At 36.1% G+C, this 17,818-nt stretch overlaps 1 protein-coding gene across 6 annotated transcripts in view; it reads right to left on the reverse strand.

Annotated features, from left to right (window-relative positions):
- Positions 1 to 17,818, reverse strand: part of ATF2 (activating transcription factor 2) — a 121,908-nt gene that overhangs the window by 14,741 nt on the left and 89,349 nt on the right. For all 6 annotated transcript variants that reach the window (XM_036744575.1, XM_036744581.1, XM_036744577.1 and 3 more), the window contains 2 exons: positions 5,693 to 5,842; positions 3,140 to 3,346 (listed from right to left, as the gene is read on the reverse strand). In XM_036744575.1, the coding sequence (XP_036600470.1) occupies positions 3,140 to 3,346; positions 5,693 to 5,842 (357 nt within the window). The remainder of the gene's footprint in view (positions 1 to 3,139; positions 3,347 to 5,692; positions 5,843 to 17,818) is intronic.

Consider the following 17,818-nt stretch of genomic DNA (forward strand, 5'->3'; position numbering starts at 1 on the left):
AATAGATGCAATAGAGGCCCAGGAAGATCAAGTCATTTGCCTAAATTAACAGTGGACAATTATTTAAAAACACGAAAATGAACTATAATAACAGTCCCATAAATTCAGCCCTGATAATAAAACATACCTCCTTCCTTTCAGAAGACATAGGCAGCTATGGATATGGAATGTGGTATGATGTGGTTACTGTGTCTTTTGGCTTTTTATAAATGTTTTTGCTATGGGTAAGGATTCACTGTCAAGGTAAAGGGGAGGAGGATCAAGGAGCTATAACTGGTGTAAAAACAAAAGGTTAACAATAAAATTTAAATAATAATAAAAGTAATTTCCTAGAGGGGGAAATTTTCAAAAATCAATTCAGGCAAAAGGTAATAAACAATGGGCATGTTGCATTCAAAAAACTAACAACAATTTATAATAGAGTACTCAAGGCTTGGTTCTAGATACTAATAATACTTTGACAATAAAAAAAAATTTCTTAAAAAGATAAGTTATCTGTTATATACCCCATTTAAGAAAGATGAAACATGCTAAACTACAGATCATTTAGACAGTTAGGTATTAAAGAAAATATGAACTATTAAACCTTAAAATGCAAGTCTCTTAAAATATGAAAAGTCAAATCTCAAAACTTATTAGGTTTCCTATTGAATACAACATATAAGTAATCATGGGTCATTACTGCCCACAATGCTGATCAGCTATGCCAGCATGTCAAGTGAAGAATTATTAAGGAAATGTAGGATTGATTAATGTTTTCACATAAAGTATGGTTTAATTATTTCTTTGACATTCAATTTTCTTTACAAGTCATTCTGTTCTTCACAGTTAACGGTTTTGCTGTTGGCAGACTGAAAGAAATTTCTTTTCCCCTGAATCTACCACAAGCATGTTAACTCTTCACGCTCTGGAAGCCAGTCTACTACTTACTTTTTTTCAATAAATATTTCTCGTATTACTAACTTTTTTGTGAGAGGCAGTATGGCATAATGGAAAGAGAGCTAGTCTAAAAGTAAAGAAGACCTGAGTTCAAGTCTCACATCTCAGACAGACTGGCTGTATGACCTTGGGCATGTTGACTATTCTAACAGTGGCCCACACAACTCTTTTAACATAGAAAAGTTGCAGAATAAAAACTGATCTGCATTGCTGGAGGCACTTTCCTATAACGAGGAGATCACAGGTTTGAGTCCCTCCCCTCACCATTTTTTCCTTTTGTTTGTATTACATATTTAACATTTACTCAACTGCAGAGATCAGTCATCAAATCGTGTCAGAAAGGAGATTGAAACAGTCCTCTCTCCCAGTTCTTATTGCCCCCTTGTCAAGATAAACTAACCAAATCAGACACAAATATTTTTTAAAAAAATCTGAATCTTAGCTTACTGAAAACCAAAGAATATGTTTATTTTGAATGTTGAATCCTCTAACTTTTTTTTCTAAAAACAATAAAGCTCTATTGCTATTATAGAAGTGGCCACTAGTGCTGCAGTGTAATTAAGGATACATCAATATCTCATTAAAACTTGTTAATGCTGCCATAAATATGTGCTTGAGGCAGAAAACTGGCACAGCCTCAAGACCAAGTGAATTAAACACTAAACAAAAATTCAGGTGGATGATTTTATGTTAGAGAGGGGCAAAAAGAAAAATTAGTTTACATCATTTTAACTTAAAAATTTTAATCACTAATATTGGAAGTAATAATCACTTGATTTTTAAATTATTTTACAGATTGTCTTTATAGCACATTGTATTAAAAGTCTACCACCTACAAATATCTTGTTTCTTTCAATGAAGCTCCTCCTCGCCAAACTTTATATTTAAAAGTTTCTTAACTGTTATTTGGATGAGGTTTCATTTCCCCCAATTTTTTTTTATCCATCTACTCCATATGACAAAACATATTAACATAACTTGGTATTTAAGCAACTACTAGAAGTCCTTATGATCAGTACGGTAGCAATACATTTTAAATATATTATAAATGATTAAAAAACACTAGCATGACACTTTGTAGATCCAAAGCCACCATAATAATATTCAAAGCTACCTACATCAACAAGATTTTTAAAAGAGTTTTACCTCATGTAAAATTAAGTCCAAGTCACAAGATTTCCTTTCTTTTTTAAACTATCATAACTATATACCATCTATGATGCTGAAAATTTTATCCAGATACTCAAAAATAAGCATATCACTAAAAATCTTGAAAGGCAGGTATAAGATGAAAAAATTCTAAGTTCAATTATAAGCATATAAAAGATTTGTTTTAAATTGGGAATGAAGTTGGGCAAACTCTAAAAATTTTTATTGATATTAAGTGATTCTAAATTCAAGCTACATTATCAATAATTAAAGCCCCTTACTACCATGTCTGATTTGATATAATGGGGTAGTTTACATGGGTTCCTAGTGGAGAATTATCCACAGCACTAAAAAGATCACTAAAAAGAAATGGTACTGAATGGCACCCTTATTGGCAGTCTGTATATAGAAATAAAAAACTAGACAAGAATGGGAACTAGACAAGCTTGCACCGCAATGGGTCTCTCAGAAATGGAGCTGAGGCACATGGCAGGGCAGTGTCGGAAGCTTGCACTGCCACTGGCCGTATTGTACCTGGTCTGTGGATAAATAGAGGCCTTCAGTTTCCAGTGCTGTCAATCTGGCACCTTTCACGAGCACTATATTCACTTTAAAGAAAACAAAAAACAAACTACAGTTAAAAGAACAAAGGAACTTAAAAACAAGAAACCTCTACTGAAGCAATTTCATAGTTGTGATACAAACCAAAAGAAAAAAAGACAAAAATGTCTAGGAGCAATAATGTTCTTTATTTTAATTTAAAAATTAATTTATATCACAACCTTAAAAAGAAGTTTCTGGCCAGGATGGGGACCCATTTTTCCTAAATAGCTAAACAATATTTTATCTATTAGTGTTGCCTTTTTACAAAAATAGTTTGGATGCTATTTAAAAAGTATGAGTCACTTCATCTCTAACATAAGTTTTAAAAAGCTATATTTACTATAGGTCCAATATATAACCAAAGTTTATCTCCTATGAAGTCTGAATAGCTAACTACAAAATCTGAAATACTTTGTTTATGGTCATTAAATGTATGCATAAACCATACCTGCAACTGGCCATTCAATGAACTCAAGTCTTCCGCTTTCTTCTCCAAAGACTGAACCCAGACTTTCCTTTTTTGCCGGCACCTTGAAGCTGCTGCTCTATTTCGCTCTAGAAACTTCCTCCTTTTTTCATCAGGGTCTTCATTAGCTGCCCTTCTTCTACGTCCACCTGTATTTTGTGTCTGTGGTGTTGGGTGAGCTGGAGAAGCCTGTAAGAAAGAAAATACGTTTATTTGTACTTAGTGAAAGAGTTAACAGAAATTCATTGCATCATCAAGCAGAATGCCATCATACAATTCTGATACAAGGGGCCAGGACTAAAAACCGGTTATCAGGCTTTAGCTACACGATTTTATTTTTAAGAATGTAATCCAATTTATGATTTACATAATATTAGTAAGAATGTTATAAAAGGTTTTCAGGGGAATGGTGCAAATGTCATCTTTAATTAAATATGTATAATATGGCAAAAAGTGATTTTCTTCACATAATCCCAATTTCTCTACACATACTTTAATAGGTTTTATTATAGTATTTATTCTTTGACATATTACTATAAAAGTTTTATCAGTTTATGATTAGGAACCACTAACTGAAGGATATATAAATCTTATTCAAATTCAATATAGATGTATATTATTGTAAAATTCCATTTTTTAATCAGGAAAAAGATTTGATTATGTCATCCCCATGCTCAAACTCCAACAACTTCCTATTGCCTCTAAGAGAAAATGTGAACTCCATGTTTGGCTTTAAGGCCCTTCACAACATGGCCTCAATCTATCTTTCAAGACTCAATGGACATAACCCCTTTCTATACTCTTCAATCAAGTTAAACACACATATTTCAACTGGTCTTCATGATTTTGCACTGACCATCCCCTATGCCTGGAATAAACTCGTAGCTTACTTAAATGTTATAGAATCCCTTCTTTTCTTCATGACTCAGCTCAACCACCAACATGATATTAATCTCCCCAATTGCTAGCACTCTCCATTGCAAACTACCCTGTACTTAATCATTTATTTATTATCTTTCCATTTATTCTGTATGTGCGCGTAAAGTGTATGTCAAAAATCTTAGTACAGTTTTGAGGTTTAATAGCTTACAACTGCACTAAGACTTGGGGCACCCTGTGTATATAATCTCTCTCCCCCCCACCCCACCCCACAATTGAATACAGGCTACCTGAGAGTGAGAGTTGTTTCATTCTTTTTATTTGTAGCTCTAGTGCCTAGAATAGTGTTTGGTTCTTAGTAGCTATATAAAATAAATATGTACTGATGTTGTGAGCATAAATGTTTATATATTTTGGATGCTCTTTCTTTTTAGGTGGTGAGATTTATTAAGGCCGTAGAATCACTCTTCCTATCATCCAATCCTCATGGCTTTTCTTCCTAGGACAGATATTAACCTTTTTTTGAGACATGGACCCTCTGGCAGTCTGGTAAACCTACCCTTTTCAGAGTATTTTTAAATGCATAAAATAAAATACACTGTATTACAAAGAAAATCAATTACATATTATAGTTCTCAAAATATTTTGTAGAACAAAACAAATCCATGGACCTCAGGTTAAGAACCTCTGGTCTAGAGAGAAACCCCTTACCACTGTCATGACCCGATTGCAGACCTACAATGTAAGATATACCATCAGTCCTTTCACATAAGCAATACTACAGAACACTGTGACCATTAGGAGAACAAGCTCAAGTGGTAGGAAACAGAACACTTTTCTCCTGAAAAACAGGTCCCAAGAAGGGCTGAATGAATCATTTGATAGCTGAATATATAAATCAAAATTCTGTTATCTTAGCAGAGGATACCCCAAAGTAAAATTCATGTAGTTAAATTAAATTTTTGAAATAGATGACCACCTAAAAGATTCCATCCCTAAAATTTCAGGCCATAATTGCATCTGGCTCTCTATTACTGGTTTCAAGGCTAAAGATTTATCATTTCCTCTTGAATTCCCTGGTAATAATACTTGGTGAATCTCTCTTAATGATTTAGGTGAATGTTGATCCTTTTCATGTATATGTTTTCACCCAAGTCCAGATTCACTAGTTAACAAAATTATTATTGCTTTATATATCTCTGAGCATATACACATATGGTATATACATATGCTGCTTCATATTAAGCTGACAGTTTCAATTAATTAAAAAAAATTTTAGTGACAAAGACAGACTCACAGACAGAGAAAAAGTCACACACACAGAAACAGGCCAGTGTACTATGGGATTCAAGAAACAAAGGAATTTTACTAACACTTTAAAAAAAATGACATATGCTTCCCCATCAGTGTGTATGTAAGCATGTGTGTGTTGTGACTAGTGTTTGCTAACAATATACCATCAGTACCTTTGTTTTGTCTTTCCCTAGAATTTTTACTATCGCGTGAAGTCAAAAGACACATTTGGTGGGATCATGTATGATATAACAAGTTAGCCCTTAAAAAAACCCTTTGTTTACAAGAAAAGAAACAAGGTGAGAGCAGCATCATAACCCAATACAGGATAAACAGTAACAGTGATGGTCTGGTGAAGTGTACCGGAGTTTCTGTAGTGGATGTAGCAGGCTGCTGTAAAGACTGTGCTCGAGATTCCTCTGACTGAGTCCTGCCCAATCCACTTGCATGTCCCTTGACTGCATCTCCATTTGTTACCTGAGGATGTTGCTGAGTCAAAGCAGCTTTTAATCTCTGAAAATTAAAACACATGCTATAGTGAGTATGCCCAATTCCTTAAACGGAAAAACAAAAACCCAAAACACACAGATACATCACAGATGTCTAATATTCTTTCAGTCTAATATTCTTTGGTTAACGAAATACCAATGAAATTTCTTGGACAATACTAAGAATTATGCCTTTTGCTGGTGTGGGGGCAGGGGCAAGGCAATCGGGGTTAAGTGACTTGCCCAGGGTCACACAGCTACTGTCAAGAGTCTCAGGCTGGATTTGAACGCAGGTCCTCCTGACTCCAGGGCCGATGCTCTATCTAGCGCGCCACCTAGGTGCCTCAAGAATTAAGCAATTTAAAATTGGGTTTTGATTTGCTACATTAGATGGCAAGGCCATAAAGAAAGGAATTAAGTCTGGAGGCATTCAAATCTTGTCAAAACTAATTTAGAATTAGGCTAATATTTAAAATAAGCCTTAAGTACCATCTATAGAATCAAAAATCTTTTCAAAACCCCCAAAGTCTTCAAACTTAGTTAAATAAACTTTTATAATGAAGCCATGTTTAAAATTTATTTTCACTTTGTTATTTGAAGGCAGTTTTGTAAAAACCAAAAACAGTACAATACCAGTTCCTTTACTAACATATACACAAATCAAATTAACACTGAGTGTCCAACCTTCTAGAGATAAAAGAAATTACCATTAATTAAAATATTAAAAATGTTCATTTGAACAGAATACCTTCTACAATCCAACTACAATGTTTTAAATATGAGCATGTGAATGTATATACATATGTGACCTGGAATTCTCATTCTATACGGTAAACAGCAAATTCTTGTTTGTAGTCTTATTAATTCACTGTCCTAGGACAAGAACATCCGTTCTCTAGCATCTGCAAGGAAAATGTGTATCTAGGCCCTGGAGTCTTCCCACCTGCTGCTAGGGGATGACTCTTTGGCCTCTGTTGTTCACAATTTGGCTACTGTTAATGACCTTTAGGAATGAATAATGAGGTCTTTCTATATATTCACACTAACTCTGGACTGACCTAAAGATAAATATCTCAAGTTCATTACAATGTTTCCACTTATGAACAAAGATATCATCACTTTTGGAAATGCCTCTGGATCTAACATTAGAATGAAGCAAATATAGATATAGATAACATCTGCATTTATTTCAATAAAAGCAAGGTAAGTTGGACCTGACAGTTCATTTACCATCTCATGTGTTGGTTATCAATTTAACATGTGTTTGTCTTGTCCTCATCCCAACTAGACTGTAAGTTTCCTAAGGGTGGGGTCTATGCCTCATATTTCATTGTATGGAACTTTCAATAACTGGAACTTAGTATTTGCCAAACGAAAGAAACTGGTTCCTCAATTAATTCAACATTTCCCAAAGCTTGAGCGGACAACCCCCTCCTTCCCCCAGCACTATAATAAGTATGAATTCTAGTGAAGCTTTTATGATTGCCCGTTGTAAACATGAAATAAGAATCATGCAATAATCAAGTCAGAGACTCACTAGTTCTTAGGCCTATAAGGGTCCATATATATCATGGGAGTAACTGGATAACATTATGATTGATCCACCAATAAATAACTGTAATGGTTCATCATGGCAAGAAGGTTACTCTCTCCCTCATCTGGCTTCTTTCAAATCTCTGCTAAGGTTCTATTTTCTGCAAGAAGTCTTTCCTGATCCTCCTTCATTCTAGTGTCTTCTCTGTGTTGATTATTTCCAAATTATCCTGTGCACAGCTTCTTTGTAAATTTTTGTTTGCAACTGTTTCCTTCATTAGACTGTGAGCTCTTTGGAAGCAGAGACTATCTTTTGCTTTTCCTTGTATGCCCAGCACTTAACACAGTGTACCAAGGCACACAGCAGGTACTTAATAAATGTTTGTTGACTAATCTTAGGTTCTCAAAAAATGATGCAAGCAAAGTACAAGTACCAGAAGATTCTATAACAATCTAGAAAAGCTTTGATTATAGGTTGGGTGATGGATGGCGTGTCTGTTGCCCAGGAAATACTATATCTAAGATCAGAGATACTCATATGCCATGGGGTTGGAAATCATGTGATGAATGTTTTTGGTCACACCAACTCATAAAGTCTGCTAAAGCATAGAGCAATGAGTACCCAAAAAAATGGTGACCTCACATATCCTTAAAATATTATACCTGAAAACTGAAGCCTTAAACTGTTTAATGTTATTCCCAAGATAGAATTTTTAAAAGTTGTAACAGACTGGTTAACAGCAACTAACTCAGTGGTATTTATCCTATTTCCTTGAAAATCACACTTAAAAAGACCCGAGCACTGACTTTGAGCTCTGGCTGCTATGTGCTGCTACCGCCTGTACGAGTAAATAACTTAAGTTTCTCTCAGTTTCTGTTTCCTCATCTGTAAAATGAGGGAGTTGGCCTAGATTATGCTTAAGATCCCTTCTAACTCTAAATCTATGAAGCCAGTTCAATTCAGCTGATGAGGATAAGCATTATTCTGTATAATTTGGAACTATGCAGCTTAAATTATTTTAGAAGTTATGATTTCTTTTTCTAAATAATTTTTTCTCAATGTAATTGCCCCATATCCCCTAAACTTTGACCATAAATCAGAAAAAGATGAGACTCAGAACCAGAAGAAAAGTGAAAAAGTTACCAGAACCTCTACTGATGGAACACCTATTTCCACAGTAGGTTTATACTAAGGTATATATATTAGATTGACCAAGCTATGAGAAAAATCTTAAATATAGGCTTCAAGGTATATTAGCAGGAAACTAATTATTATGAGAAGGAAAGAAAAATATCTTCCTCATTCAAAAACACAGCTGGTATAAAGTATAGGGAATCATTGATTCATCAAGGATTTACCAGTGCTTACTACATGTAAGACATTGTGTTAGGGGCTGACACAAAGGCAAAATTAAAAATGGTCTCTACCTTCAAGGAATTTACACTCTAATAGGAGGTAGGTATAATATTTACACAGCTAAGTAAATAAATGATAACTTTAAGTGGTAGAAAACACTAATAACTAAGGGAATCTAGAATGTCAACTGCAGGATATTGTACCTGTCTTGAGATCTTTGAAAGAAGATAAGAATTTTAATAAGTGGTTGTTCTAGGCAGGAGATGGAATGCTAATAATAATAAAGGTTACTATTCTCATTTTACAGACGTGGGAACTGAGGCTGAAAGAGGTTACAGGATTTTGCCATGGTCATCGAGCCGCTATACATCTAAACAAGGATTCAAATCCAAGCTTCAAGTATGGGGCTCACTCTCCTAAGCAAAGCTTTCCCCAACTTGAATAAAACAATTATTACAAAATCATTTCCTTATTACAGTTTATAACTTAAAATGAATTATTTACTGCTAAAGGAATGATTTCAAGGATTTAACTTCTAACACTACACAAATAATGGTTGGGATGGCCCAATTTTATTAATTCACATTTATGAAAATGCTTACTGTGTGAAAGGGGTACAAAGAAAAAAAAAAACAAAATCATTTCTTTGCTGAAGGAGTTCACTCCTACTCAGGGAATATAGTATGTAGGAACATAAGGTGGGGTGGGGAATGGGGCCTCCCATAGAACGTAGCACCTAAGGGAGCCATGAAAGAAGCTACAAATTATACAAAGGACGTAAAAGAGGAAGTGCATTCCAGCATGGAGGACACAAAGACACAGAGATGGAAGACGAAATGTTAATTTCAAAGAATCTATTGCTGCTAAGTCAGTCTGGCCGGAATAGAAGGTACATAAGGGGGAAAATATGAAATGAGTGGAATAGGCAGAAGCTAGATTGTATAAGGCTGTAACAGTCAGGCTGAGGAGTTTGTATTTTATGCTGAAGGCAAAAGAGTACTACTCTAAACTTCTGAGCAGGGGGCTATCTTAGGGATATTAGTTTGCAGCTGTGTGGAGAATGAATTGCAAGGGGAGAGACCAGAAGCCAGTAGATCAATTAGGAAGCTACTGCAATGGTCCAGGGAAGGGTGATGAGGGTCTGAACAAAGGAAAGCTGCATGAGTGGAGGGAAGGGGACAAGTGGGGGATGTTGTGGAGGTAGAATCTGTAAGCCTTGGTAAATGACCAGATATAGGAAGGGAGAATGAAAGATGAAGGATGATTCCTAGGTTGTGAATCTTGGCTATCTGAGTTCTTAACAGAAATGAGGAGGTTTGGAAGATGATGAGGCTTAAAGGAAGAAGTCAAATGAGTTTGTTTTAAGCAAGCTGAGTGCCCACGAGATATCTATGGAAAGATGTCCAGCAGGCAGTCTGGAGTTCAGAAGATGGACTGGGCCTGGATATAAAGTTTTGGAAGCCATCTGTAGAGAGAAGACAACCGAATCCATGAGGGCAATGAGACCAACGAGGGACACAGAAGAGAGAAAAGGGAAGAGGGCCTAGGGTAGAGCTTTGGGAGATACCTAAGCTTAGTGGGCAAGAAATGATTGTGATACACTAGCAGCTAGGCGGTGCAGTGGATGGAGCACGGGGCCTGGAGTCAGGAAGACCAGAGTTCAAATCCTACCTCAGACACTTACTAGCTGAGTGACCTTGGTTAAGTCACTTAGCTTCTGTTTGCCTCAGTTTCCTCAACTATAAAATGGGGATAATAAGAACATTTAACTCTCAGCGTTGCTACGAAGTTCAAATAAGATACTATTAGTAAAGGGCCTAGTACAAAATCTAGCTATTATGATCATTATGCTGTTGTTATTGAGGAAAAGAATTCAGCAAAGGACTAATGAGACAAATACCAAGATAACATCACAGAAGACAATGGAGGAGAGAATCCAACAGAAGGGATGGTCTACAGTGTCAAGGAGGATGGATAATGAGGAAAGGCCTTCAAATCTGGGCTTAAAAAGTGCACCAATAACCCAAATTTAGGTTGAAAGCTAAACTGTAAGGGGTTAAGAGAGTGAGAAATGGAAGTGATAATACAGCCAAGTCTTTCTAGGAGGGGATATACAGGACGACAGTGAAGGGCACAGCAAGCGAAGGTTTAGAGAAAGGTTTGTTTTTGTTGAATTAAAAGGTTATGGGAGACTTGGACATGTCTGCAGGTATCAGAAGGAATCTGTGGGAAGGAAGGAGGTGGAGAGAGAAAGGAAGAGGGAGAATGATCAAGAATGAATGACTCCAGGGGATTAGAGGGAATGGGATCATGAAAAGACATGGCAAGTTCAAGGATCCTATCTTCCTCTACAGATAAAAGCAAAGGATGAAAATATGGGGGGAACGGGGCACGGCAACTGATGGACAGACATTTTAAGATGTGGAAAAAAAGGATAAAAGGAAGCTTAGATGGTCTCTATTTTCTCAGTGGAAGAGAGGAGGTACAGTCCTCTGATGCAAAGTAAGAAAGGAGGGAGTAGGTACAGGGGACCTGGGAGAGGAGGTTTGGAAAAGCTACTGCAAGGAGTATGACAGTCAATTAGGAAAGAATAAAAGACTGTAGTGCAGCATGGTCTAGTTGAGGTCAGTTAACAAACCTGTAGTGGACCTAATCAGTGTTCAACAGAATGTTAGTAGGAATACCGAAGGTATATGGGTTAGTCTAGTGCTGGGGTTTGATAGGGCATAACCGGCCAAAGGAAAATGAGGGCAAAGGACTCAAAGTAGAGTGTACTATGGTTGAACAGAATAACCAGAAAATCAAGACTGTGAATGGAGATAAGTGAGGGAAGGGGAGGGCAGGAAAGCGGTTTCCTAAATTCTTTACTAGCTCTAACATTCCATAATTCTAAGTAGCAGTGGTTCTGAGGCACAACAAACTGGGACACTGGTGAGTTGAGAACCATTTCAAGGTGGTGTAGAACTGAGTGGTTTAAGGTAATACCTAGATGGATGGAGTTGCCAAGGATGGAGGAAGGTGTACTTAGGCAGGAACAACAACAACAAAAAATCAAACTGTGATGAGTTGAAAGCTGTGAAGATGAGACTTGCTAAGTTTGGGGAACATATAGAGGGAAAAAGCAGAGATTTCCAAATTTTTAAAACAACACTATGTACTTAATAAATGTTAAGTTAATGCCTTACTGAATCTAAAATTATCCAATGAAAGTGAAATGAAGCACTATAGATTAGTATGGCTCCAATATTTTGAGCTTCCTAGGAAGAACCAAGGAGCATATAAAAGTTTTATAGTTAAAATAGCTTTAACTCTTAACATTAATGAAATACAGTTATAGCACATAGGGGAGTCTGAAGTACATAAACATCACTCTCTTGAATAATCTTTAGTAGGGCAAGTTACTACCTGATAGAGCACTTAAAAGCAGCATCAGTATTCATTCATTATCCTCTCTTGACTGCCCTAGGGTATACAGTATGTATCCAGTGAGGAAGCTCTAATGTTTGCTCCATGCTGTTACATTGATTACAATGGATCTGCCTGGAAAAGTGTGCCACTGGGTATAAAATGTAAGAACAGAATTGCAAGGGTTAATTAACACTGCTTTGAGTCTGTCAATTTATTTTTAAGCTTATAATCATAAGCTTTTACAACAGTTTAAATGAAGATCACCCTCTTCCCTACCAACAGCACAATTATTCTGAAAATTTGACTATGGAGATAATACTAATAACATAGTTTCTTTAGAAATATAAGCATACAAACTTAAAGGACATACAGCATGAAATAAATACTGCATAGTGAAGAGCAACTGAAAAGCTTATCATAACATTTTACTATTATATTTAATAGACAATACATTTTTCTAAGAGAAATTTCAGAGTAGATTCAAATGATTAAGCAAAATTATTTTCAAAAGAAATGACACACAAACAAGATGCATTTTACAGAATCACAGAAAGTTAAAACTGGACAGAAGCTTAGAGTTCACCAATCCAACCCATTCATTTTACAGATGAAGAAACTGAAGCTGAGAGCCCTGAAAGCACTTGCCCAAAGTCACACAGCCAGTCACAAGGCAAGGACACAGACCTCTTGGCTTCTGTAACTTACAGAGAGTGTTGGACTTCTTGCCAAGATAGGGTTTTAGGATAATTCTAGCATTTAAAAGTCTATGATTAATAATAAAAAGGAGTAATGGAGTAAATATCAATCATTATTAAGGTAAATGATCCTCTAGTAAAGGATCATTGTGAAGTGACAGTAAGGAGAACTGAAGGTTATTAAAATATAATTTAGTAAGGATAATAATGCATTATTTTTTGCAACATATATAACACCATTAAGGAAAATTTTATAATGAAGTATCCAGTGTTAAGAAAATTGAGAATTGTCACTATATAACATTATTCTGTCCAGCAATTTGAAATCTGAAGAATAATTTTCAAGGATAAATAACTACAGTATCACTTAATGAAAGAAAGCTCAATCAGTCAGGTTTGCTCAAGCTGGATGGCAATTCTGCCCCATTTATTCAAACAGGTAATTTGGCTAGTCTGTTATTCAAGTTCTATTGTGCTTATTTGTACCCTTGAAAACAAATCCTTATCACATCTGTCAAAACTTGGTAGGAATAGACTACTCCATCATAGCTCACAGAAACAAGATAATATTCTCCAGAAACAATTTATGAAAAAGTCAGATCCATATTTCATATATGCCACAAAAGCTCATCAGAGTAATAACCCTCCTTCTCCTGGGTGTTATCCTACCATCTGCTGCTCTATTACTTATCTTTATTTTGCAACTAATTAACAGCATAATCTTCTAAATTCAGCAAGTTAATTATCATTATTGTGGTCTTTGCAGCATCATCAGTCCTCATGAAGTCTTGTCTCTCCACCCCCAGAGAACATAGGAAAATGAAGTAGGTTGGGAGAGGGTCTGTTTCTTTGGAGTGGGCTCATTAGGTGTTTGCTGATTACCTCGGCATGCAGAGAGGCAGGTCAGAAGAATTCTGCTGAACACAAGGTTCCATGCCGGGCTCAACCAAGTTAATGTAGGTTTCTGAACATTTGCCAAGCTGCCCTCTGTCAGCTCTCAGTAGAAACCCCCTGCAGAAAACCTACTGGCTACCCACTGTGTTCAGAGATATTTCTCAGTTTGTCACACAAGTCTTTATGGAATGATACTGGAGGGTACAAGTTAAACAATTTAACAAGTCTCCTTAAATTAAAGTCTTAAGATGATTAACATTTTCTCAGAGATTTTATTTTAAATGCTTTAGTCTAAAAGAAAACATGGAAATTTAAAACACTGTTTTGGTAAGAGATTATTATTAATACTTTATATCTGTACAGTTCTTAAGGATTTTTCATATCTCATTTGGTCCTAAAAAGTAGATGATACAGCAGTAAAAGTATTGTCATTACTATTTTACAGATAAGGAAACTGAGGCTGAGGTTAAATGCTCATGGCCACACAGGCAGCAAACAGTGAAGCCAGGATCTGAGCTGATACCCAGTTCAGTACATTTCCATAACACTAAATAACTTTTTGATGATAATCCATGTTTTCTGTGTCTAGGACCAATATAATCTCAAACTAAATAGAAAATAACAGAGTGAGTATGAGACTTATGTAGAGTTAGTATGGATTTATCTCAAACAGTGAATACCCCAAATAATTAAATAATAGAAAATTACTCAACATAATTTCAGGAAAAAAAAAAAAACCTTAGTGCTTTTCTGGTAACCAAGTTGAAAGACTAACTTTAATATTTTATAATATTACCTTTAAAGATGCACATGCATATTTTAAAATTATTTAAAAGAATTTTTGTTCTGGAGAATTTTTTTTAAATAAGGAAGGGTTTCATCTATTTCTTCTGCTAAATCTGGGTTAACATTCCCTTTAAGCATGGGAAAATAATAATTATTCACATTTATATAGCACTTTAAGGTCTGCGAAGTGCTTTCTTCAATATAACTTTGTGAGGTAGGTAGTACAAATATCACCCTCATGTTACAGACAAGGAAATGGAGAGAGTTAAATGTTATCCATATCAGGATTAAGTGACTTATTCACGTCATGCCAAATCCAGGAAGATTTGGATCCAGGTCCTCTTCATTGCACTCCAGCCACTGCCCTGTGGCTCTTCTAATAAGGAAACAACATGCAATGTACCTAATACGTCTTTGGTCAACTTTTTATCTCAAGGTGTTGTTCAGCTGCAGACTGTTTTGTTATTTCTGCTACATCACCCTTGGAGCTCCCTTCAGGTCATTTTATTATGCACACTAGCTCTGAACCTTCTGGTCTAACCCTAACAGTCCTTTTCAGAATTTAGTGGCTATACACCTCCAATGGGGGACAGAGAGGGTGGACTCAGAAACTAACTTCCTAAGCTCTGGCCTGGAGAAGAGAGGGAACTAGGTTTTCTCTGGGCAACAACAGCTTGGGCTACAGAGCAAATGAATCAAGGGTTTCCACACAACAGTGAAAAATTCATCTACAATAAAAAAGAAAAATTTACCCACACGTACAAAAATATTTATAGCAGCTCTTTTTATGGTGACCAAGAACTGGAAATTTAAGGGGATGCCCATCAATTGGGGAATGGCTGAACAAGCTGTGGTATGTGATTGTGATGGAATATTATTGTGCTATAAGAAATAATGAGCAGGAAGATTTCAGAAAAACCTGGGAAAGTTTACATGAACTGATGCTGAGTGAAGTGAGCAGAACCAAGAAAATATTGTACATCGTTACAGCCATATTGTGCAAAGAATAACTTTGACAGACCTGGCCCTTCTCAGCAATGCAAGGTTCTAAGACAACTCCAAAAGGCTCATGATGGGAAATGCCATCCACATCCAGAGAAAGAATTACAAAGTCTGAATGTAGATCGAAGCATACTATTTGCTTTCTTGTTTGTTTTGTTTCTTCTTTCTCGTGGTTCATTCCATTGGTTACAATTCTTCTTTACAACATGACTAATGTGAAAATATGTTTAATATGAATGTATATGAAGAGCCTATATCAGATTACATCCTGTCTTGGGGAGTGGGGAGGGGAAGAAAATTCAAAACTCAAAAGTTTGTGGAACTGAATGGTGTAAACTAATTAATAAATAATAAAAAAAAATTGAGATTACAACAAAAAATGTAAATGGTGTTTCCTCCTTCCTCCCCAAGAAAATGACATAGCATTTATATTACTGAAAAAGTAACTATAATACAAGAAGTGGAAAGCAAACTGAACTTGGACCCAGAGAACCAGCTTTCAATTCCCAGCTCCACCAAGCTATGGAATTCTCAGGCAGGTCAAAATGTCTCAGGACCCATTTACTTTAAAAATGGTGATAACAATATTTGAATGATGTACCTTTCAGGGTTTTTAAGAACCCTTTTCCTCATCATAGCCTCTTTAAAAAAACCTTACACTGAAAATTAATGACAAAAGCAAATTTATATTCAAATCCTCTAGACGCTATACCTACACCTACTCTCAACTTGTTTTTTTTTTTTTTTTACATAGCCTGCCCTGGGGTCTGATAGCTACCTTGGCAGAAACTTGCTTGACAGAATATTGTTTGTAATCATGTAAAAGATTCTACATTACATTGTGTTTTGCCTAATGTTTGCCAGGGTTCTAGGTACATTGTAGCTATCAGTGGTTATTTGTAGAATGAGGGGAAAAAATTAAAGAATGAGAAAATGAGCTGATGTCGTGTGTGTGTGTGTGTGTGTGTCTGTGTGTGTGTGTAAAACTCTTGGAGTGAATAAAAAATAGACCATGTAGCTGTATGACTCTGGGCAAGCTACTTAACTTCTGTCTGCCCAAGATTCCTCATCTCTAAAATGAAGATAACAATAGCACTTCCCTTCCCAGGTTGTTGTGAGGATAAAATGAAATAATATTTTGTAAAGTTTTTACAAACTCTAAGTACTACATAAATGTTAGTATCATTGCTACTGTTATGCACTATTTGTGGGACATGCCCACCTCAATGTACCACTGGTACCTCAAATTCAGTACATAAAAAATTGGGTTTATTGTCTTTCCTTCTAAATCTGCTTCAGGATCAAACATAAAATCCTCAGTCTGGCATACAAAACCCTTGTCACCTTAGCCATCTCCTCCCCTTCTAGCTTTCTTATATCTAACTATCCAAATGTATCTTGTGACACTAGCTTCCTTGCTGTTCCTCAAATACTACATTCCATCTTTTAATGTTGGATATTTTCACAATGGTTGTGCCCCATACCTGAAACTTCCTTCCTCATCTCTACCACCCGCCTTCCTTGAAGTTCCTGCTAAATTCTACCATCTACAAGTAGCGTTTCTTGATACCTCCTAAATTTTAGTGTTTTTTCTCTGGTGATTGTCTCTAATTTATCCTGCATGTCTGTGTGCACGCACGTGTGTCTTTATATGTATATTTATATTTTGGTACATAGTGATTTGTATGATGTCTCCATCACACAACTGAGTTTTTTGAGAGCCAAGATTGTCTTTTGCCTTTCTTTGCACTTCCAGTGCTTAGCACAGGGCCTAGCATGTAGTAGGGGCTTAATAAACGCTTGTTGACTAACTGCTCCCTCCTTCTGACTTCACTGTTTCTGCCAGTGACAACACCACCTATTCAGTCTCCCCTGAATTAGACTTTCATGTTATTGTTGATTTTCCCCTCTTTATCATCTCTGACATCTAATCACTAAATCCTGAATCCAACCTAATATATAATTTGGTCTAAAATATCAGTCCTCTCCTCTCTATTTCCAATGCCACTATTCTACAATAAGGACCTCACTGCCAACTTCCTATGCTACTGCAGTATCTTCCTAAGAGCTCTTTCTGCCTCTCTCTTCCCAATGTAAAACATCCTTCATTCTTTAAGACTAATCTTCCTTATGCACAAATCTGGTCATTCCACGTTAGTTAAAAAATATTGAGTGGCTCCCTACCGTCTACTGAGTTAAATTCATTCATTTATCTTGACACACAAGACCAGGGGTGGGGAACCTGTGGCCTTGAGGCCACATGTGGCCTTATAGAGCCTTAATTTTAAAATCTGGATTCAGTCAAGAGGCTGTACTTAAGGATCTA

The sequence above is a fragment of the Trichosurus vulpecula genome, chromosome 2 (genome assembly GCF_011100635.1).
Source record: "Trichosurus vulpecula isolate mTriVul1 chromosome 2, mTriVul1.pri, whole genome shotgun sequence".
Taxonomy (NCBI): domain Eukaryota; kingdom Metazoa; phylum Chordata; class Mammalia; order Diprotodontia; family Phalangeridae; genus Trichosurus; species Trichosurus vulpecula.